The following is a 16,922-nucleotide window of genomic DNA, read 5'->3' as shown; positions in this document are numbered from 1 at the left end:
CATCTGTCCTTACAGTCTAACCTCAAATATATAGAACAACTTGCGTGTTTTGGTTCAATACGAAACACATCGATTAGTGTCCAGATACAGGATGGTTCTGTATTTTCAGGATGAATTGCAACCCTAAGCTGTGGCCAATTACGCTGACTGAACACTAATTTTATTTGAATAAAACCCATGGCTACTGCAGAAAGCCTGAACAAACCCATACAAATACAGAATAAATCTGGAGGGCCATATATAGTTGAACACGGTGCCTTTTAAGGCTCATGGTCTCATTTCCCCACTCCTGCCTCTAGTCCTTCATCATTGGGCACAGGACTCAGCTCACACCTTATTGAATGGATGTTTTGGGTTGGTGGATTGTGCTTAGTCCAGCGATGACACAGTAGTCATACGCCAGTAGTCACTGCTGTGTCTGATCCACTTGTGAGTGTTACTGCAGCACTGAGAAATGATTCACCACCCACATCATACCTGAGAGGGATTCCGCAAAGTAGGATTTCTCAGTTAGCCAGTTAACTTTAGCCCTGAGTAGGACTGTCCATTAAGATTCTCCCTCAGCTCTGTTTCTATTGGACAGGCTTGACTTTGGATTTAAGTTAATTGGATAAACTGAGAAATCCTACTTTGGGGGAATACCTGCCTGCTCTGTGGTGGTCCACTGGGAGTCCTGAGCATTGAAGAACAGAGTGTAAGGGGGCTTATAATGTATGCAGAGCAACAGATGGACTACAGTCTGAACTCGTCTGTGGTCAGTGGAGCTGAGAGAACGGACAGTGAATGGGGAAATAAGGAGGTCATTTTAATATCCCCTGAGCTGCTACGTGTTTGATCACAAGCGTGTGATGATGTAGTGCGCAGCTCCGTGTCACGTGGTGCATGTAGGTGTGTGTGAGTGTGTGAAGGAGGGGGGGGGATCTGTGTCCGTGTTTACATCCGAGCAGTAGCAGCTCAGTCTCGGCCTGGAGCTCCATCAGCAGCTCCCTCTCACCCAGGGCTTCACCCCGACCCCAGCGCAGAGGAAAGAAAGAAAGAGAGAGAGAGAAAGGGAGCGAGAGAGAAAACAGAGAAGCAGAGAGGGAGAGATAAAGAGAGAACACTGTTACACTGTTCCACCGCTCCTCACAGTTACATTGTCACAGCGCGCGCACCATGGACGAGCTGGCGGTGGAGGTCCGAGGCGCGAGCGGCGCGTTTTATAAGGTGGATCTCCTTCATTTTCTCCGTGTATACTCTTCTTTATTAACCTTTGTTTGTGGCTTGAAACCCGGCTGCAGCTCCCTCCGCGCACGAGGCTCCCATTGCCTCCTGTTCTAAATTGCAACTTTCCATTCCACCTTAAGTTCTGCAACATCAGATGGGAGCCACCTTAAGTGGACACCACTGTGAATGATTTTTCTCACCCTGTAACGCCTTTTCACCCTCATTAACTTCATTATTCCTGCTTTAGCCTATCCGAATTTTCCGTTCCACCTTAAAAGACGCCTTATCTGTAATGTAAGTGCTGCCCCGTTTAAGGTGGAAAGGAAAATTCCAGTCAAGAGCCAAACTTGCAGGCTCTGTAGGCCTGAGCTGCGGGCTGTTTATCTGCGTTATATTCGGTACAGCCGTGTCCAGACACCAAGGTCTTATTTTTGAACTCTATTTTAAGTATTAAAAATGTTTTAACTCGATTTTAAACGAAGTAAACTCCAAATTAAGCCTGAAAATTGCTCGAACGCTTGGTTTGGGCTTTAGCTGTCTTTGCTCTGAAAGCTGGATGCTGTGAATGTGGTGTAGCTAAATATTCAGGCTAAATTAAAAGCACTGAACTTTTCTAGCTGTGATACTATTTTAAATTGCATTTTCCCAGCCAACATGCTCTTTAAAGTCTATATGAAACATGACATGGGCGAGAGGGGTGTCGTTACTTTTGCTCGGCAGCAGCAGGAGCTCTGTCACCTGTTCATTTCTGTACCAACTTTGTGCCATTAGATCCATTTGTCCAGGAGGCCACTGCTATTTTTATTTCTTACTACCATTCTGTGCATAAGGCCTGGCAGCATGTGCTCCATACAGCGCTGAGCAGAAGTCCCAGACATTTATTATTATTATTATTATTATTATTATTATTATTATTTAAAATGATTTATCTTAGTAATTATGTGTATGTAATTGTAAATAACATTACATACCTTTAGAATGAATTATTCTTTATAAAATTGCTCTCATTTGACACTGACATGAAGCACAGTGCCACATTTTAAGACCTAAAGCTCAAGAGGCTAAAAATAATTACAAATCTCTGCTAAGGTCTTAAGCACTTAAATGATTTTTGCAACCATTTATTATTTTAATTATTGTTCTTGTTCAAACACCATATGCAAATAAGCTAGAACGGACGATATCCAGGAATTATATCACGATCTACAGTTTCTCACAGTACTCCGAGTATATGGACACGCGCTGTCTGGTGCCATGTGTTTCAAATGCAAATGTGAACATCCAGTACTGTGCAAGTCTGTGGCACATTGTTTAATATTATTAAATTATCTGATAGTGATGGGCACAATACAATAATGCCATAATACAATCTCCATCCAAGCATACTTATATTTATCCCATAGGAACCCATTTTCATGGTGAACATGAACATGGCCCATTTTACGATTTGATTCGTTTTTCAGGGTGACATCTGTAATATAGAAGTTACGTACCTCTTCTGTGATAATACTCTGGCATCCAGACAGTAATGAAAAGCTAGAGGACGAGCAAGTTTCTAGCTCCCGAATTATATCCGGTTGTCCCATGATTACCTGCGAGTTTCTATGGAAACACACACTCAGAGGCTAAATACGGTGCGCAGCAGTGCCCAAACTTCTATTTTATCTAACATGAGGTGAGATCTGCCTGTTAAAACACAGAGATCTGCATCTGGACAGGATTAAAATGATCCATACAAACAGTAGGTAATTTGGCTTGTAATTTTATCCAAAGAATAAAGGGGGAGACACAGACATGGTAAATTCGGACGGAAATAAAATTACAGAGGATCCATGTAAAAGAGAAAATTACCCCAGGACCATATGGAAATTTAATCTCATCCACATAGGGCTATAGGCATTATTTACACTAGGGAACATGGAGATGTGTCCACACACATTTTTGAAAAGTCTCATTTTGTCTCCTCTGGGTTTTTTTTGTTTGTTTGTTTTTTTGTTTTTGTTTTTATTGCAGATGCTTGTCCATTCCTTCAAGGAAGTTCGGTTAGATATGTCCTGTAAACACCTCAAAAACCCACTGTAACCGCTATAGTAGTTTAAAATTAAACATTGCATTCTTAACAGAATAAGAAAACAATGACATCAACCTGGAATACCAAATTAGTAACGTAGCAACAGCTTTGAATACTTTAGCAACATCATAATGACCACCTGGAAACACCTAGCATGTTTAGCAACATTTGAAAATCCCCTTTAAAGATCATATCAATTGTTTAGTAGTACCTTAGCTCCCAGAGCATTAGCTCAATATCAGCAACTGTCTTGGGCGCCATAACATCAGCAACAAGCAAAAACCTTAGCAGCCTTTTCAAATATTATTAGCTTTGACCAGCGAAGCTAAAGATCACCCACAGACAATTCCTTTCTATTTTCTGTTGTTTTTACCCAAACCAGATTTTGGATTTTAACTACAAATATTATCTGTCTCTTCCTTCTCTCTTTCCTTGCAGGCATCTGTGAAGGATGTGCATGAAAGCACAGTCACTGTGACGTTCGAGAACAAGTGAGTGTCCTGAAACTTTTATTGATTTAGTATTAAAGCCTTTGAGATTTTCTAAACTGGTATTGTGTTACTTACAGTCTCCTGACAGTTTTTTATATATACATAAATTGAATAAATAATTGGTTAAGTCTAATGAATTAAATTAAAGCCACTACCCGTTACATATATTGGTCTCCATTCAACAGCTAAATCTAAATTACACACACTGTACACATTCCCTCTCGGTTGATGCTGATAAAAACGTACTGTGTAATGAGTTTGTTGGCTTTATTGATCATGAAAAGGCATCTGTGGAGGCTACAGCGTTTTTGAATCATACATGCGTATAAATCTGCGATGTTGTAGACACTTTGCAGACATGTCATTTTGCTGAAAAATAAATATTTGCTAAACTGGATGTCTTACAATAAAAAAACACAGGACTTCTATATCATTTTATACATCTTTAGAATGACTCAATGTTGGGGGAAAAAAGTTAATGTTCCCTGTAAACAGTGGAATTTATTGCTGTATTCTTCATGTCTCCTCTGAAGTACTGCAAAGTAACTTTGATAACAATCACAATATTAATTTTGTCAATCTTTATTCAGTACTGATGAGACAGAAACCCAACTTTCTTATGTTTTTAATTACATTTGTTTAAAACAGCCAGGAGACCATGAGCCAAGTGGGGCAGACCATAAGCGAAATTATCTCACTGCATTAACAAGACATTATCTATGGCAGCGAATGCGATTCTAGGTTTTCTAATTAATTCCTTCCTTGTTTTTGACGTTGTAGCTGGCAGCCAGAGCGACAAATTCCCTTTCACGATGTTCGTTTCCCTCCTCCTGCCGGAGTTCAGAAGGAGATAACGGAGAGTGATGAAGTCGAGGTGTGTGATGAGATGTATTTACACCAAAAAGACTCTGGGTTTGACCTGCTTAATGTGTAGAAACTTCATTCATTATATATAAACTTACTTAGCATTAAGTCCTGTATAATATATTTAATCAATGTAAATTTACTGCATTATGATGGTTTTGTATGATCTGAATCTGTTTCATGTGTTTAATCTCAATAATCTGGTTCTGTTGGTGGTAGGTTTACTCCAGAGCCAATGACAAGGAGCCGTGTGGGTGGTGGCTGGCCAAAGTGCGCATGGTGAAAGGAGAGGTGAGCTTCAGTGGGATGGTTGAGCTGAGTTTTGGCCGGATTTGAGCTGGGAGAACCTTCAAAATAACAGCAGAGAGTGGGAGATTCCCTCTATAAATGTCTGTTTCACATTAACCTTCCCATTTTTAGATTTCATGTACTTTACTGAAACACCAGAAGTGGATTCATGTACTTTGTCCACCACTGCCAAAACCTCTCTGTCTCTCCCCCTCTCGTCCAGTTCTATGTTATAGAGTATGCAGCCTGTGATGCCACGCTGAACGAGATTGTGACGTTGGAGAGACTACGGCTTGTGAACCCCAACAAAGCCGCTTCCAAAAACACTTTCCTGAAGATCAGGCTCGACGTCCCTGAGGACCTACGGCAGATGTAAATGTTTTGTTTTATTACTTGGGCAACATTAACAGTGTCATTGCGTACTGCAATTTTAGATTTCGCTAGTTATTTACCACTTCTGTGGTGCTGAACTGATCAGTCCTTTTCTGTTTGTTTCTAGGTGTTCGAAAGACTCTGCTCACAAAGACTTCAAGAAAGCCATCGGAGCTTTCAACGTCACGTACGACTCGGATAAAAAGCAGCTGGTCATCCTGGTGAGACTCAGCCCTCAGAGTAGAGCCTGTGCATCATATTTCATGCCATTTCTCTTTAATTAACTTTTCTTGTTTTGTTTACTTTTCAGTCGGTTAACGAGGTGACGACCAAGCGAGCGAACATGCTGACAGACATGCACTTCAGGAGCCTCCGGACCAAACTGGCCCTGATGCTCCGCAACGAGGAAGCCAGCAGACAACTGGAGGTATGGGCTGAAAGACATGACATGGGGTTACATTTCCATGGCGTCCTGTGGTAATTCTCTATCTTACGGGAGGAATTACCTACCTGAGTTTTATCAGAGAGGAAGCATGTAAAATTTTTATTACAGACAACCTCCTAAAAACCTAATCCAATCCGATTGGGGCCTTAGGGAGGAGGTCGATAACCATTTTGTCTTGTTTGTATGATCACGTGTGACACAGACACATTGTGTGCAACGCTGGTATCACTCGAGTACATACAGTTAAAATACTTTAAATTAGAGAGTATTTAGCTGCTCAGTCTCTGTTTGTGGTGTGAGTGTGTCATTGTGATTGGGTCACACAACTCTCTCTGGAGCTTTAGCATTTTATTATACATACTTGTAATGTAAAATAAAGTGGATATTATTGGTGTGCTGGGACTCTGTAGGGCTCGTGGATTTGATAGAGAAGGAGCTGTAAGAGTCCAGAGCGGTTCACGACTCCTGTTCATTATGGGATATGAATCTGCTGTGTAGCACTTAGGAGCATCTATATTTAACAAGTGCAAAGGGGTATTACTTTCTCCTGTGTGCGCATGCACAGCTGTTACATTCCAGGCCTCTGCAGTTAGCTACGCTTCTGCCGAGATACAATTCCAAAATGGTGCGCAGGTCAATTTCAGAATAAATATAGATTTAAATGGCTTGTTTAATAAGAAACTTGAAAATCTGTTCACCCCTGCTGCTAAAACCTGGAGGAAACAATTAACAAGCATTGCTTTTTTTATTAATAGAGATTTTATTTTATCAGATTGCATTGTTCTGTCAGATGGACTATTGAATTTGTGTTGTGTGTCTTCAGATCTTCTTTTTCTACTTTAAAAACAAAACGAAGTAGAAACAATCCATTGGCCACTCAGCGATAATATTTTTTCTGATCCCTGACTCAACACGCTCGGGCAGAGCTGTTAGCAGGTTGAAACATCTCCACAAGGGGATGTTATTGTCGCTTAAATACCATCTCTTACCTTTTCAAAGGTTTTAAGGTGATCACTGCAAGTTTTAATTATCATTCTGTTGTTTACTGCAGAATATTAAAAAAAATTCAAGTCTTTAGTTATTGCAGTTCAGTATTGAGCAGCACGGAGAAAATGCAGTAGTGTCATCTTGAATGTACTCTGCTCATGTTCCTCACGTCTCATTTTAAGCTCCTCTGTCTCCACGTGCATTACCAGAGTTCTCGGCAGCTGGCGTCCAGGTTCCACGAGCAGTTTGTGGTACGTGATGACCTCATGGGTCTCGCCATTGGAACTCATGGCGCAAACATCCAACAAGCTCGCAAAGTCCCTGGAGTCACCAACATAGACCTGGATGAAGAAACCTGCACCTTCCACATCTACGGAGAGGTATTCAGCACAAAAAAATAATAATAATAAAACCCACACCAATCAGGCTTAATGAGTTCACTTTCTAGAGTCTGTCTCACCGTTGTCCAGAGAAAAACACGTATCTCAGTTTTTGTGGCTCTTTAGTTTAATTAGTGGCTCTCCTTCACAGTAAGTGGAAATGTCATGATGATTCAACCAATAGGAATGTCTAACCCCTATACCGTCTAATCAATACTGTCTAACCCCTATACTATCTAATCAATACTGTCTAACCCCAATGCAGTCTAATCAATACCGTCTAACCCCTATACAGTCCAATCAATACCGTCTAACCACTATACTGTCCATTCAATACTGTCTAATTAATACCGTCTAACCCCTATACTGTCTAATCAATACCGTCTAACCCCTATACTGTCTAATCAATACCGTCTAACCCCTATACTGTCTAATCAATATCGTCTAACCCCAATGCAGTCCAATCAATACTAACAATTAGACTCTAACCACTATACTGTCTAATCAATAACGTCTAACCCCTCTACTGCCTAATCAATACCGTCTAACCCCTATACAGTCTAATCAATACCGTCTGACCCCTATACAGTCTAATCGGTACTGTCTAATCAATATAGACTCACCCTATACAGTGTAATCAATACTGTTTACATACATCAGAGTAATACCTGTATACACAAACTTGTAGTGTTATATTATATTGTCTCTGTCCAATTAAAACCCTGCATCTCCGTGTGCGTGCGTGTGTTTAGTTACTGCATCATTTGAACACAGCAGCTGTCCTCCACACTGTGTGTAAATCTCATGACGAATAACCAATAGAAACACTCTAAAATGACTCTGAATAACATCTTTTTACACTGATTTCTACTGAGAGTTGGACAATTGGATTTCAAAGATATAACCCCCCCCCCATTTGCCCCAGTGCACATTCTGTTTTTGTTGGACCGGGGACGATATGAATTGAATTTTCTCAGTGTGGGCTCCCTGACAGCTCCACATCCTTTCAGACCCAGAGTCTTGCCATTTTCACACATGCACACTAACCCTGAACTTTTCCAGACTTTACCCAGAGGAGTGAGAGTGAGCCACAGTGTGAATAGCAGCAAAAATGTTGTGGAGAATCGCAGTGAATTCATGCCTTGCCTCTTGCACACGCAGGCGCTGCCCCGTGTCTAAATCATGCAGAACCTTTCTGGCTGTGCGCTACATGTGTGAAAAGGCTACTCCAGATAATGTCCGGACCTAATTCTCCAGACCTTTTCCGGAGTTCATATGTGAAAACGGCTTCTGAGTGGATGGTGGAAGTTGTAGATGTTTTTAGACCTGAACCGGGTCAAGCTTAATTTTTTATTTTTTTTTTTTTTTTTAAAGTTGTTTATTGGTTGTTTTTTTGTGGGAGTCTTGCACTGTTATGGGTCCCATTTTCCTTGTAGGGTCTATGAATTTTACAATTTAAAAGCAGTTCATATATATATTTGTTCTTAAATAATATGGACTTTTCTCTATCCAGGACCAGGAGGCTGTGAGGAAAGCCAGGAGCTACCTGGAGTTTTCCGAAGACGTGATCAAAGTGCCCAGGAATTTAGTAGGTAAAGACACAGTGAAATGTTGGCTGATTAATGGACACCGACTCCTGAGGGCTTCATCCTTTTTTTCTTTTAAAGGCATCTTCAGAAGCGTGGAGGTGAATGTACAGCTGTGATCTGTATCTTACCTTGCCCTTGGTCTGTGGGAGTGTAACTGGCATTGGTTTCACCAGCTGTGAGAGATGGAGGGGGGGTGTATGGGCAGGGGTCGAACCCCTGTGGTTAAACACACCACTAATCAAAGCTTCTATTTTCTAATGAGCAAGTTCAGCACTTCCCTTCTGTGGAGATCTGTTTTAAAATGAGGTGATGATCACTCAAAGGCTTTAATTTATCACCGAAAGCAGTAGGAAACCCTTTAACCTCCCAGTAGGTGGCGCTGTGGCTTAATGTGAGAAACACCTGCCACAGTGGTCATTATCTCTCTCTAAGATCGACTACTGTGACAAAAGGTGCTTTTTCCAGTCACTTAGAAGCTGTTGTCCTAAACAAATGAGAACTTAAATAGAACATTTTACTGCCATAGGGAACCAAGGAAAGAGATCTGTTCTTTATCAACAAAATCTGAAACAAATAAGAACATTCATTCTTCCTTTCCTTGCACAGTATATTTGCTGAGATTAAAGGCAAACTGCATCCTAAGGCTTTTTCTTCATTAACAGCTGAAATGTTTTGCTTTGTACTCCTATGTCTTTCACAGTTTGTAAAACCCAATAAACATTGATTGTGCTATAAAACCTGCAGCACTCTGGAGGATGTGTACATGTTGCCTCCTGCAAACAGAACCTGTATTTTTGACCTCAGCTGGCCAAACCATGGCACATGACCTTATTTATTTCTCCAACTCCACCAGGAAAAGTGATCGGGAAGAGTGGGAAACTGATCCAGGAGGTGGTGGATAAATCTGGTGTCGTCCGAGTGAGAGTGGAACCGGAAAATGACAAAAAGTCTCCAGTGGAGGAGGTCGGTATCTGTTCTCCAGCTGTTGGTTAGCAGTGTTGATGTTTATAGCTCCAATGCTCAACTAAAGAAGTAAAACAACCACATCTGGGGAATCAAGTAGCTGTATTTGCATGAGGTTTAATTTTTGATCTGTGTAATAAATTAGTATTGTTATTATGTGATTGACTGGCAACATTATATTTACATTTTTCTGACTGAAGGGAATGGTGCCGTTTGTGTTTGTTGGGACGAAGGAGAGCATTTCAAACGCTCGCATTCTGCTTGACTACCATCTCAACTACCTGAAGGTGAGAGTGAGACCTGCCTCAGACTGTGTCTCGGTCTCGTTTCTTTCTCTGAGGCAGCGGATTATTTGTAATAGAACAGCAATGATGCATTACATGTGAAAGTATGTCTCTCTCACATTTGATGATGGCTATAGCTCAGTCTGGGATGCTTTGTGATTGTTTGGTGAGGGTTTGTAACGCTTTCTGACTCCCTGTGATGGTTCAGGAGGTAGATCAGTTGCGGATGGAGAGGCTGCAGATTGATGAGCAGTTGCGGCAGATCGGTGGAGGACCTCGAGCTCCTACTGGTCGACCGGAGAAGGAGAAGCCCTTCAGCGCTGATAATGGCATGGGTTCATCGAGAGGAGGAAAGCCTTTCGGCCGCGGCGGCAGGGGGAGGAGAGGGCCAGGATTCGCTTCAGGTACACCACGGTCTCCTGCATCTTTGTAGGCGGTGTTTGATTTTTGTGTCTCATTCTTTTCTATTCGTATCAGGCACCAACTCTGAGGCGTCTAATGCGTCCGAGACGGAGTCTGATCACCGAGACGAGCTGAGCGACTGGTCTCTCGCTCCCACAGACGAGGAGAGCACCGGATATCCCAAACGGGTCCCGGACGGACGGAAGAGAGGAGGAGGAGCCCGGGGCCGAGGAGGACGAGGGAGAGGAGGAGGAGGAGGGGGTTACAAACGTCAGTCATTTTCCTCTGTATTTATCGTTAATTTCTTTAAACGTTAGAGTCACAGCTGAATAAAGCATGACGGGGTATTGTTTATTATCATTAGAGCAGTATATTATTATGGGGTGTCATTTCAAGAGCACATTTTAATATCTGCTGTGGGTTTCCCCTTGCAGCACACCACCTGAGGAATGTGTTTTGTTACAAATTATCTTTTAATATTTTTAACCTTTAATTTAACCAGGCGAGTCATTAAGAACATTATACAATGGCAGTCTGCCAGGCAACAGATGCCACTTGAGGGAAAATAGAGGGGGATTCCATGACAAAATGAAGCAGTTAATTCTTTAAGCATGTTTTAATGTTCATTCATCTTTACTTTTCTTCTATATTTTTCAATATTTTTTTTAACTGTTTGTAGAAAATTTCCCATTGAAATGTGCAAAAAATATAACCAGTGGAGTGTCTGCATACATTGTTATTGAGTGTACCACAGTGAACAGTTGGTGGTGCTAATGTGTGGGGTTTAACCTTGTGTTTAATCAGCTGATGAAATGCACTGGAGTGAGTCCCGCTCCCGAAACTCCCGAGACTCCAAACCGAGACCGCAGGAGGATTCCCTACAGGTAAACAGTCCCCCGTCTCCTGAACTGATACAAACACAGTGTGTGGAGAATTTAATTATGATTGAGCACAAATACCTTTTAACAGCCTAAACCAAAGTGTGTGACTGGAACTTGTTCTTTATTCAGTTTGAACCTGTAGAAGTTTTTAAAATTGGGGTTAGTTTTTTTAATTATTATTTAAAATCTTTGCTTGCTACTTTTTTATTGATTTACTCAATTCTATCCATTCCACCTTTTAATGGAACAGTTACATTCTGATGCCACCCTATTTAAGGTGGAATGGAAAATTCAAAGTTCTCCACAACCTCAGTGCTGTCATTAAACCGGTTCACTGACCTGCGAAATGACCGATAAACACCTCTCTCTCACGTTCTCAAGATTCGAGTCGACAGCAATAACGAAAGGAGCGTCCACGCCAGCCGAGGCCCCCAGGGACCACCCGGAGAGGCAGCTGGTCCTCGACAGCGCCCCCTAAAGGAACGGGGAATGAAGAAGGAGAAGCAGGAAGGTGCAGAGAGCCAGGTGGTGGTGAACGGAGTGTCGTAAAATAAAAGATGCCCCAGTCCTCTGTCAGTCTCCCGCCACACTCCACCAATCCAGAAGCTTCTTCATTAGAGACACATTAGGCCAAAGACAAAAAGAGGTCAGTAGGGCTGTCGCGAGACATGACATCAAGCACATTTTGTAACCGCTAAACCGGGGGGAAACGTAGACTCATGTTTTGCTGTCTACATTGCTTAAAGAAGCCGGTCTCTGAATCCGACAGAAGCTCCTGGTTTTTGTAATCGACTCTTTAGGGCAACTACCTACAAAACTCAACCGAAACCGAAGCTGTGGGTGAAATGTGTTATTTCTGTTTAAAAAAACAAAAACATAAAAAAAAAAAAAAAGAAAAGGAAAGTGTGTTATTTTGGTGGGTTTTTTTTTTTTTGATGGTTTTCTTTAGTTTTGTTTGTTTTGTTTTTTTTTTGTAATCCTCAAAGACAAAGGATGGAGTCAGAGTTTCAGATTTAGTGCCAGGTGTTTTTTTTTTTTTTTCTTTTTCTCCTACAATTTTGTCCTAGAGCCCGTTCTGATGTGAGGTCCCAGCCACATCGCTAGCAAAAAAAAAAAAATGAAAAAGTAGATGCTCCTATATGATCTGTGCCTTTTTTTACTAGTGACAGATAGTTTCAGAAATTTGGACGTTTTAAAAAGAAAAATAAATAATGATCAAAAAAAATCAGGGAAGCGGACGAGAACATGGACAAACACTTCTTTTCTGTTTAATCCGACCCGATCTCAGCCAGCCACTGAAAAAAAAAATCAAAAAATACATATAAATAATAAAAAAACAAGAAAAAGAGCAACCTCTTTGTGGTGCATGTACAGTGTTTCATAAACATGGTTTGTTTTGTACGTCTGGAAAAGGCAGGACTTCATCATCCATGGCCTGTTTTGTTTTTGGAGTTTTCTTATTTTGTATTTGGATTATGAATTAAGATTAACTTGAGGATAGAGTTATCGTAGTCAACCACTTAACGATGGGATATTCTCAACCACTCGAATCGTGACGTCTTTTTTTTTTTTTTTTCCTGAGTTAAACGAGACATTAGAGGTTTATTTTTTGTGAAATAGCCGTTGACTTCGACTGTAGTCTCCTGTCCTATGAGTTCAGATTTCATCACCTTTCTGTAAAACACTTCATTTCTCTCAGTCTTTTCCTCCATCAGACAGACTGCCACCTGTCCTGCTGTATTTCTGTTTTTAATTTCCTTTATTCTTTGTTTTCCCTCTGTAAACCATATCACGCTCATCCTAGAATCCTAAGCGTTTAGCAGCGGGTCACGTACTGTATATTATTACCATTAATTTAAAAAAGGAAAAAACAAACAAAAAAAAAAGAGAGATTGTTGCTGTCCTTTTTTTGGATTTGAAAACTTTAAATGTGCACTTAATCATGTTTGTGTTTCTCTGCAAGTACTTACTCTATTAAACTCTAATAAACTAGAATGTGATCAGACTTCAGCAGGTGAGTCACATGTATGCTGTCGACATAATGAACTGAACTTTAGATATCTTTGCTAAAACGTTTTTATTTAAGTCTACTGTAGTTTTTTCCGCTTTTCCGCTTCCAGAGGAGGGACGCGAGGACGAGAAAGAGACGTTTCTAAGTTTAAGCTTGAGTTAAAACCGATTCGTCGTACTCGAGCAGCGCTTGTGCATTTTTTTCAGTTTTTCCGAGACGTGGTGAAGCCGCTCAGACGCTGTTTATGATTATTATTATTGATTTTTCCTTTGTTTTTCCTCTTTATCAGAAACCTGCTGTGACCGTAACCCTGGTGGACCTTTCTGCGTCCCTTTATTTTTATTCTTTTCCTGTTTCTGTACAGCACGTAACATTCTTTTACAGATTTGCAGATCCCTTTCTTCTCCTGCGTTGCTGTACTCTTGCTAAACTCTTTTTAGGAAAACTTAATTGAAGTAAAATAAAATCAGCCGGACGTGTTGCAGCTTAACCTACAGTCTCTGTGTCTTCTCCTGGATCCGTTTCTTCTGGAAATTAAAACGTTTTTCAGCGTTCCTTTTGTTTTTCCAGCCGAATCTCTTCTGGATCAGTAACGTGGGGTCTGAGTGGGCCAGCAAACACTGGACACACTTCCCTCTCCTTAGTAGCATCCAGTGAGTAGATGCTGCAGCTGTTATGAATTACTTGATGAATTTGAGTGGAAATATGTAAACTTTACATCCTTTAAATACAACCAATTGATGTTTATGAATTAAACACTGGGGAGAAAAACATAAAAGAATGTCATTTTACACCGGCATTGTTTTACGTTTTAAATGAAGTGGATAAGCAATCTTTTAACTCTCCACGGTGTGTTCTCCACATGCTACTGATCCAGGAAATAAAGATCAGCCCAAAAACGCTGGAATTCTTTTATCAACGTAACAACAGATGAGAATTAAGTTTGGAACAAGGCTCAGACCTGGTGGTGGCATGCTCCACAAAGCAGGATTTCTCAGTTAAGCCCAGAGTTGAGGAACCGCCTACTAGGAAAGTCCCTCTGCTGTTTTTGATTGGTTAGGCTTGACCTTGGGCTTAAGTTATCCGGCGAAGCTGAGAACTGATGTGTCGTACCCGTCTGTTTCGCCTTTTTCCGAATGAGCGGAGTTTGCGAGACGATGAAATAAAAACGTATCTCTTAAAAACAGAGACACAACCGGATTTTACAAAACGAAAAGGAGCCTCTGCGTTAGATCAGACTCCTAAACTCTGACTTAACACGGGAGTTAAGAGGTTTTTACAACCGTCCCGTTGCTCTGAGGAGAACCAGATTCACGACATGCTGAAAAAAATAGGAAGGAGGAGAAAGAAAAGGGTGTTTCCACGTCTCCGTTGCCAAACGATGACTGTTTTTCTAGATATTTATTTGTGTGGAGCGTGTAGGAATAATTCAGCAGGGGGAGATTATTACACCGTCTCTCTGTCGTGAAAAATAAACACCATTTGAACAGAATATACACAAAAAAACGACTCAAATAAACTGTAGATACTGAACCAAGGTAGATCTGACCTTGTATGTTACTGCACTTTGGGTAATAATAATAATAATAACGAGGAGGAGGAGGAGGAGGATGATGATGGTGATTTCTTTGTACATAATAGCGGAACAGACTGGGTTTTATGTTGACATTGTTTGGTTATAGTGCAATATATTTTGTATGCAAGCAGTTTCAATAAATAAATAAAGGTTGATCTTCCTCTGCAAAGTGTGTTTATATTTATTTCTGATTGTATCTGAAATAAAGTGAATTTTATAATTGAAATACACTGATCAGCCATAACATTACTACCACCTCCTTGTTTCATAGCTTTTGTATCTAGACTTTGTAGTAGTTGGAAAAACTTCAGCAATCACTGCTGTGTCTGATCCACCCATACCACTACAACACACACTAACTGCAGTGTCACTGCAGTGCTGAGAATGACCCACCAGCCAAATCACACCTGCTCTGAGGGGGTCCTGAGCGTTACAGATGAGGGTAAAAGGGGTTAATAAAGTATACAGAGCAACAGAGACTACAGTCTGATATTGAAGGTCTACAAAGTGCTCCTTTGTGCTCAGCGAAGATGATACAGTGGAAAGTGTGTGTACAAACAAGGAGGTTGTATTAATGTTATGGCTTACCCATGTATTTCCAGACAACCGCCTTTTGCTGTGCTTTGCTTCTCCACACGATGGCGCTGCAGAAACGTCGTGGTTTTATTTCATAAGCCTCCTGTGGAAGTGAATTGCTATAATCCAGTTCTATTTAAACTTCCATCTCTATCTTTATCATCATCATCTCATTCAGTATTATAATTCACTTTTATCAATCCCTCCATCCATCTCTATCCATCCGTTCATCCCCATCTCTCCATCCATCTAAAGTTTGTGGACACGTGCTCATCCAAAGTTTTTCCTGAAATGAAGGACCTTAATCAGGAGTGTGCTCCTCGTCATTGCAGTAACAGACTCTACTCTTCAGGGAAGGCTTTACACAATATTGGGACATTGCTGTGAGGATTTGATTGTATTAGTAAGTTCAGTTACTGATGGTAAGTAATTAATGCTGGGATCCTGTATCATCCCAACGGTGATGAGGATTTACAGCCTTCTATCACACACTCGGTATTTCATTCACTTGTGTGGAGATAAAAAAAAAAAAATAAAAAAAAACCAGGGGCACAAAAGCTTTCCTTACAAAACACTTGCGTAGGATCTCAAATTAAAACAAAGAAGTTCTTAAATGCAGTTCTCGAAAAAAAGTTGGCAATTTATAATGAAGCTTTTCCTGCTGCAGTTTACAGTTTATACATGTCATGAGTGCATTTATAAAGATTAATTTACTGTTACCATTATTCAGTTAAATCTGCAGTGGAGAGCAGAATCAGTAAAAACAAATTAAGTGTTCAGAGATTTTAGAACATGAATTAGAAGTGATGGTGGAGGAAATGGCCAACAGGAAAAAATACATTCATTCACTGTCTGTAACCCTTATCTAGTTCAGGGCAGCAGTGGGTCCGGAGCCTACTCACTGAGCGCAAGATGGGAACACGCCCTAGAGGGGGCGCCAGTCCTTCACAGGGCGACACACATTCACTCACACACACACACCTATGGACACTTTTGAGTCTCCAATTCACTAAAGTGTGTTTTTGGAGCATGGGAGGAAACCCATGCAGACACAGGGAGAACACACCATATTCTTCACAGTCACCCGGAGGAATCCCACGCAGATACAGGGAGAACACACCACACTCCTCACAGACAGTCACCCGGAGGAAACCCACACAGACACAGGGAGAACACACCACACTCCTCACAGACAGTCACCCGGAGCGGGACTCGAACCCACAAACCTCCAGGAACCTGGAGCTGTGTGATTCAGATCTTTAAACTGATTATTTTTTAGGTGTTTACCTGAACAATGCTCAAGTAAAAAAAATCTGAGGCCTTTATAAGGTTAAGAAAGTAGTACAGAACACATTTCTAAAGAATACTTAATGTACTTAGACTTTTTCTGAAGAGAACAATGTACAAACCGCATTCCAAAAAAGTTGGGACACTAAACAAATCGTGAATAAAAACTGAATGCAATGATGTGGAGGTGCCAACGTCTAATATTTTATTCAGAATAGAACACAAATCACAGATCAAAAGTTTAAGCTG

General features: G+C 40.9%; 1 protein-coding gene across 1 annotated transcript; it reads left to right on the top strand.

The window, feature by feature from the left end:
* Positions 1-917: 917 nt before the first annotated feature.
* fmr1 (fragile X messenger ribonucleoprotein 1) lies at positions 918-14,967 on the top strand. Its single transcript, XM_066649087.1, has 15 exons — positions 918-1,206; positions 3,716-3,768; positions 4,549-4,642; positions 4,852-4,923; positions 5,144-5,292; positions 5,420-5,513; positions 5,603-5,719; positions 6,934-7,104; positions 8,618-8,696; positions 9,547-9,656; positions 9,857-9,943; positions 10,149-10,344; positions 10,418-10,612; positions 11,147-11,226; positions 11,605-14,967. Exons 1-15 carry the CDS (start codon positions 1,156-1,158, stop codon positions 11,770-11,772), a joined length of 1,716 nt encoding a protein of 571 aa, XP_066505184.1. The 5' UTR covers positions 918-1,155; the 3' UTR covers positions 11,773-14,967.
* Positions 14,968-16,922: the final 1,955 nt, after the last annotated feature.

The sequence above is a fragment of the Hoplias malabaricus genome, chromosome 17 (genome assembly GCF_029633855.1).
Source record: "Hoplias malabaricus isolate fHopMal1 chromosome 17, fHopMal1.hap1, whole genome shotgun sequence".
Classification (NCBI taxonomy): Eukaryota; Metazoa; Chordata; class Actinopteri; order Characiformes; family Erythrinidae; genus Hoplias; species Hoplias malabaricus.
This window is presented reverse-complemented; position numbering and strand designations above follow the sequence as displayed.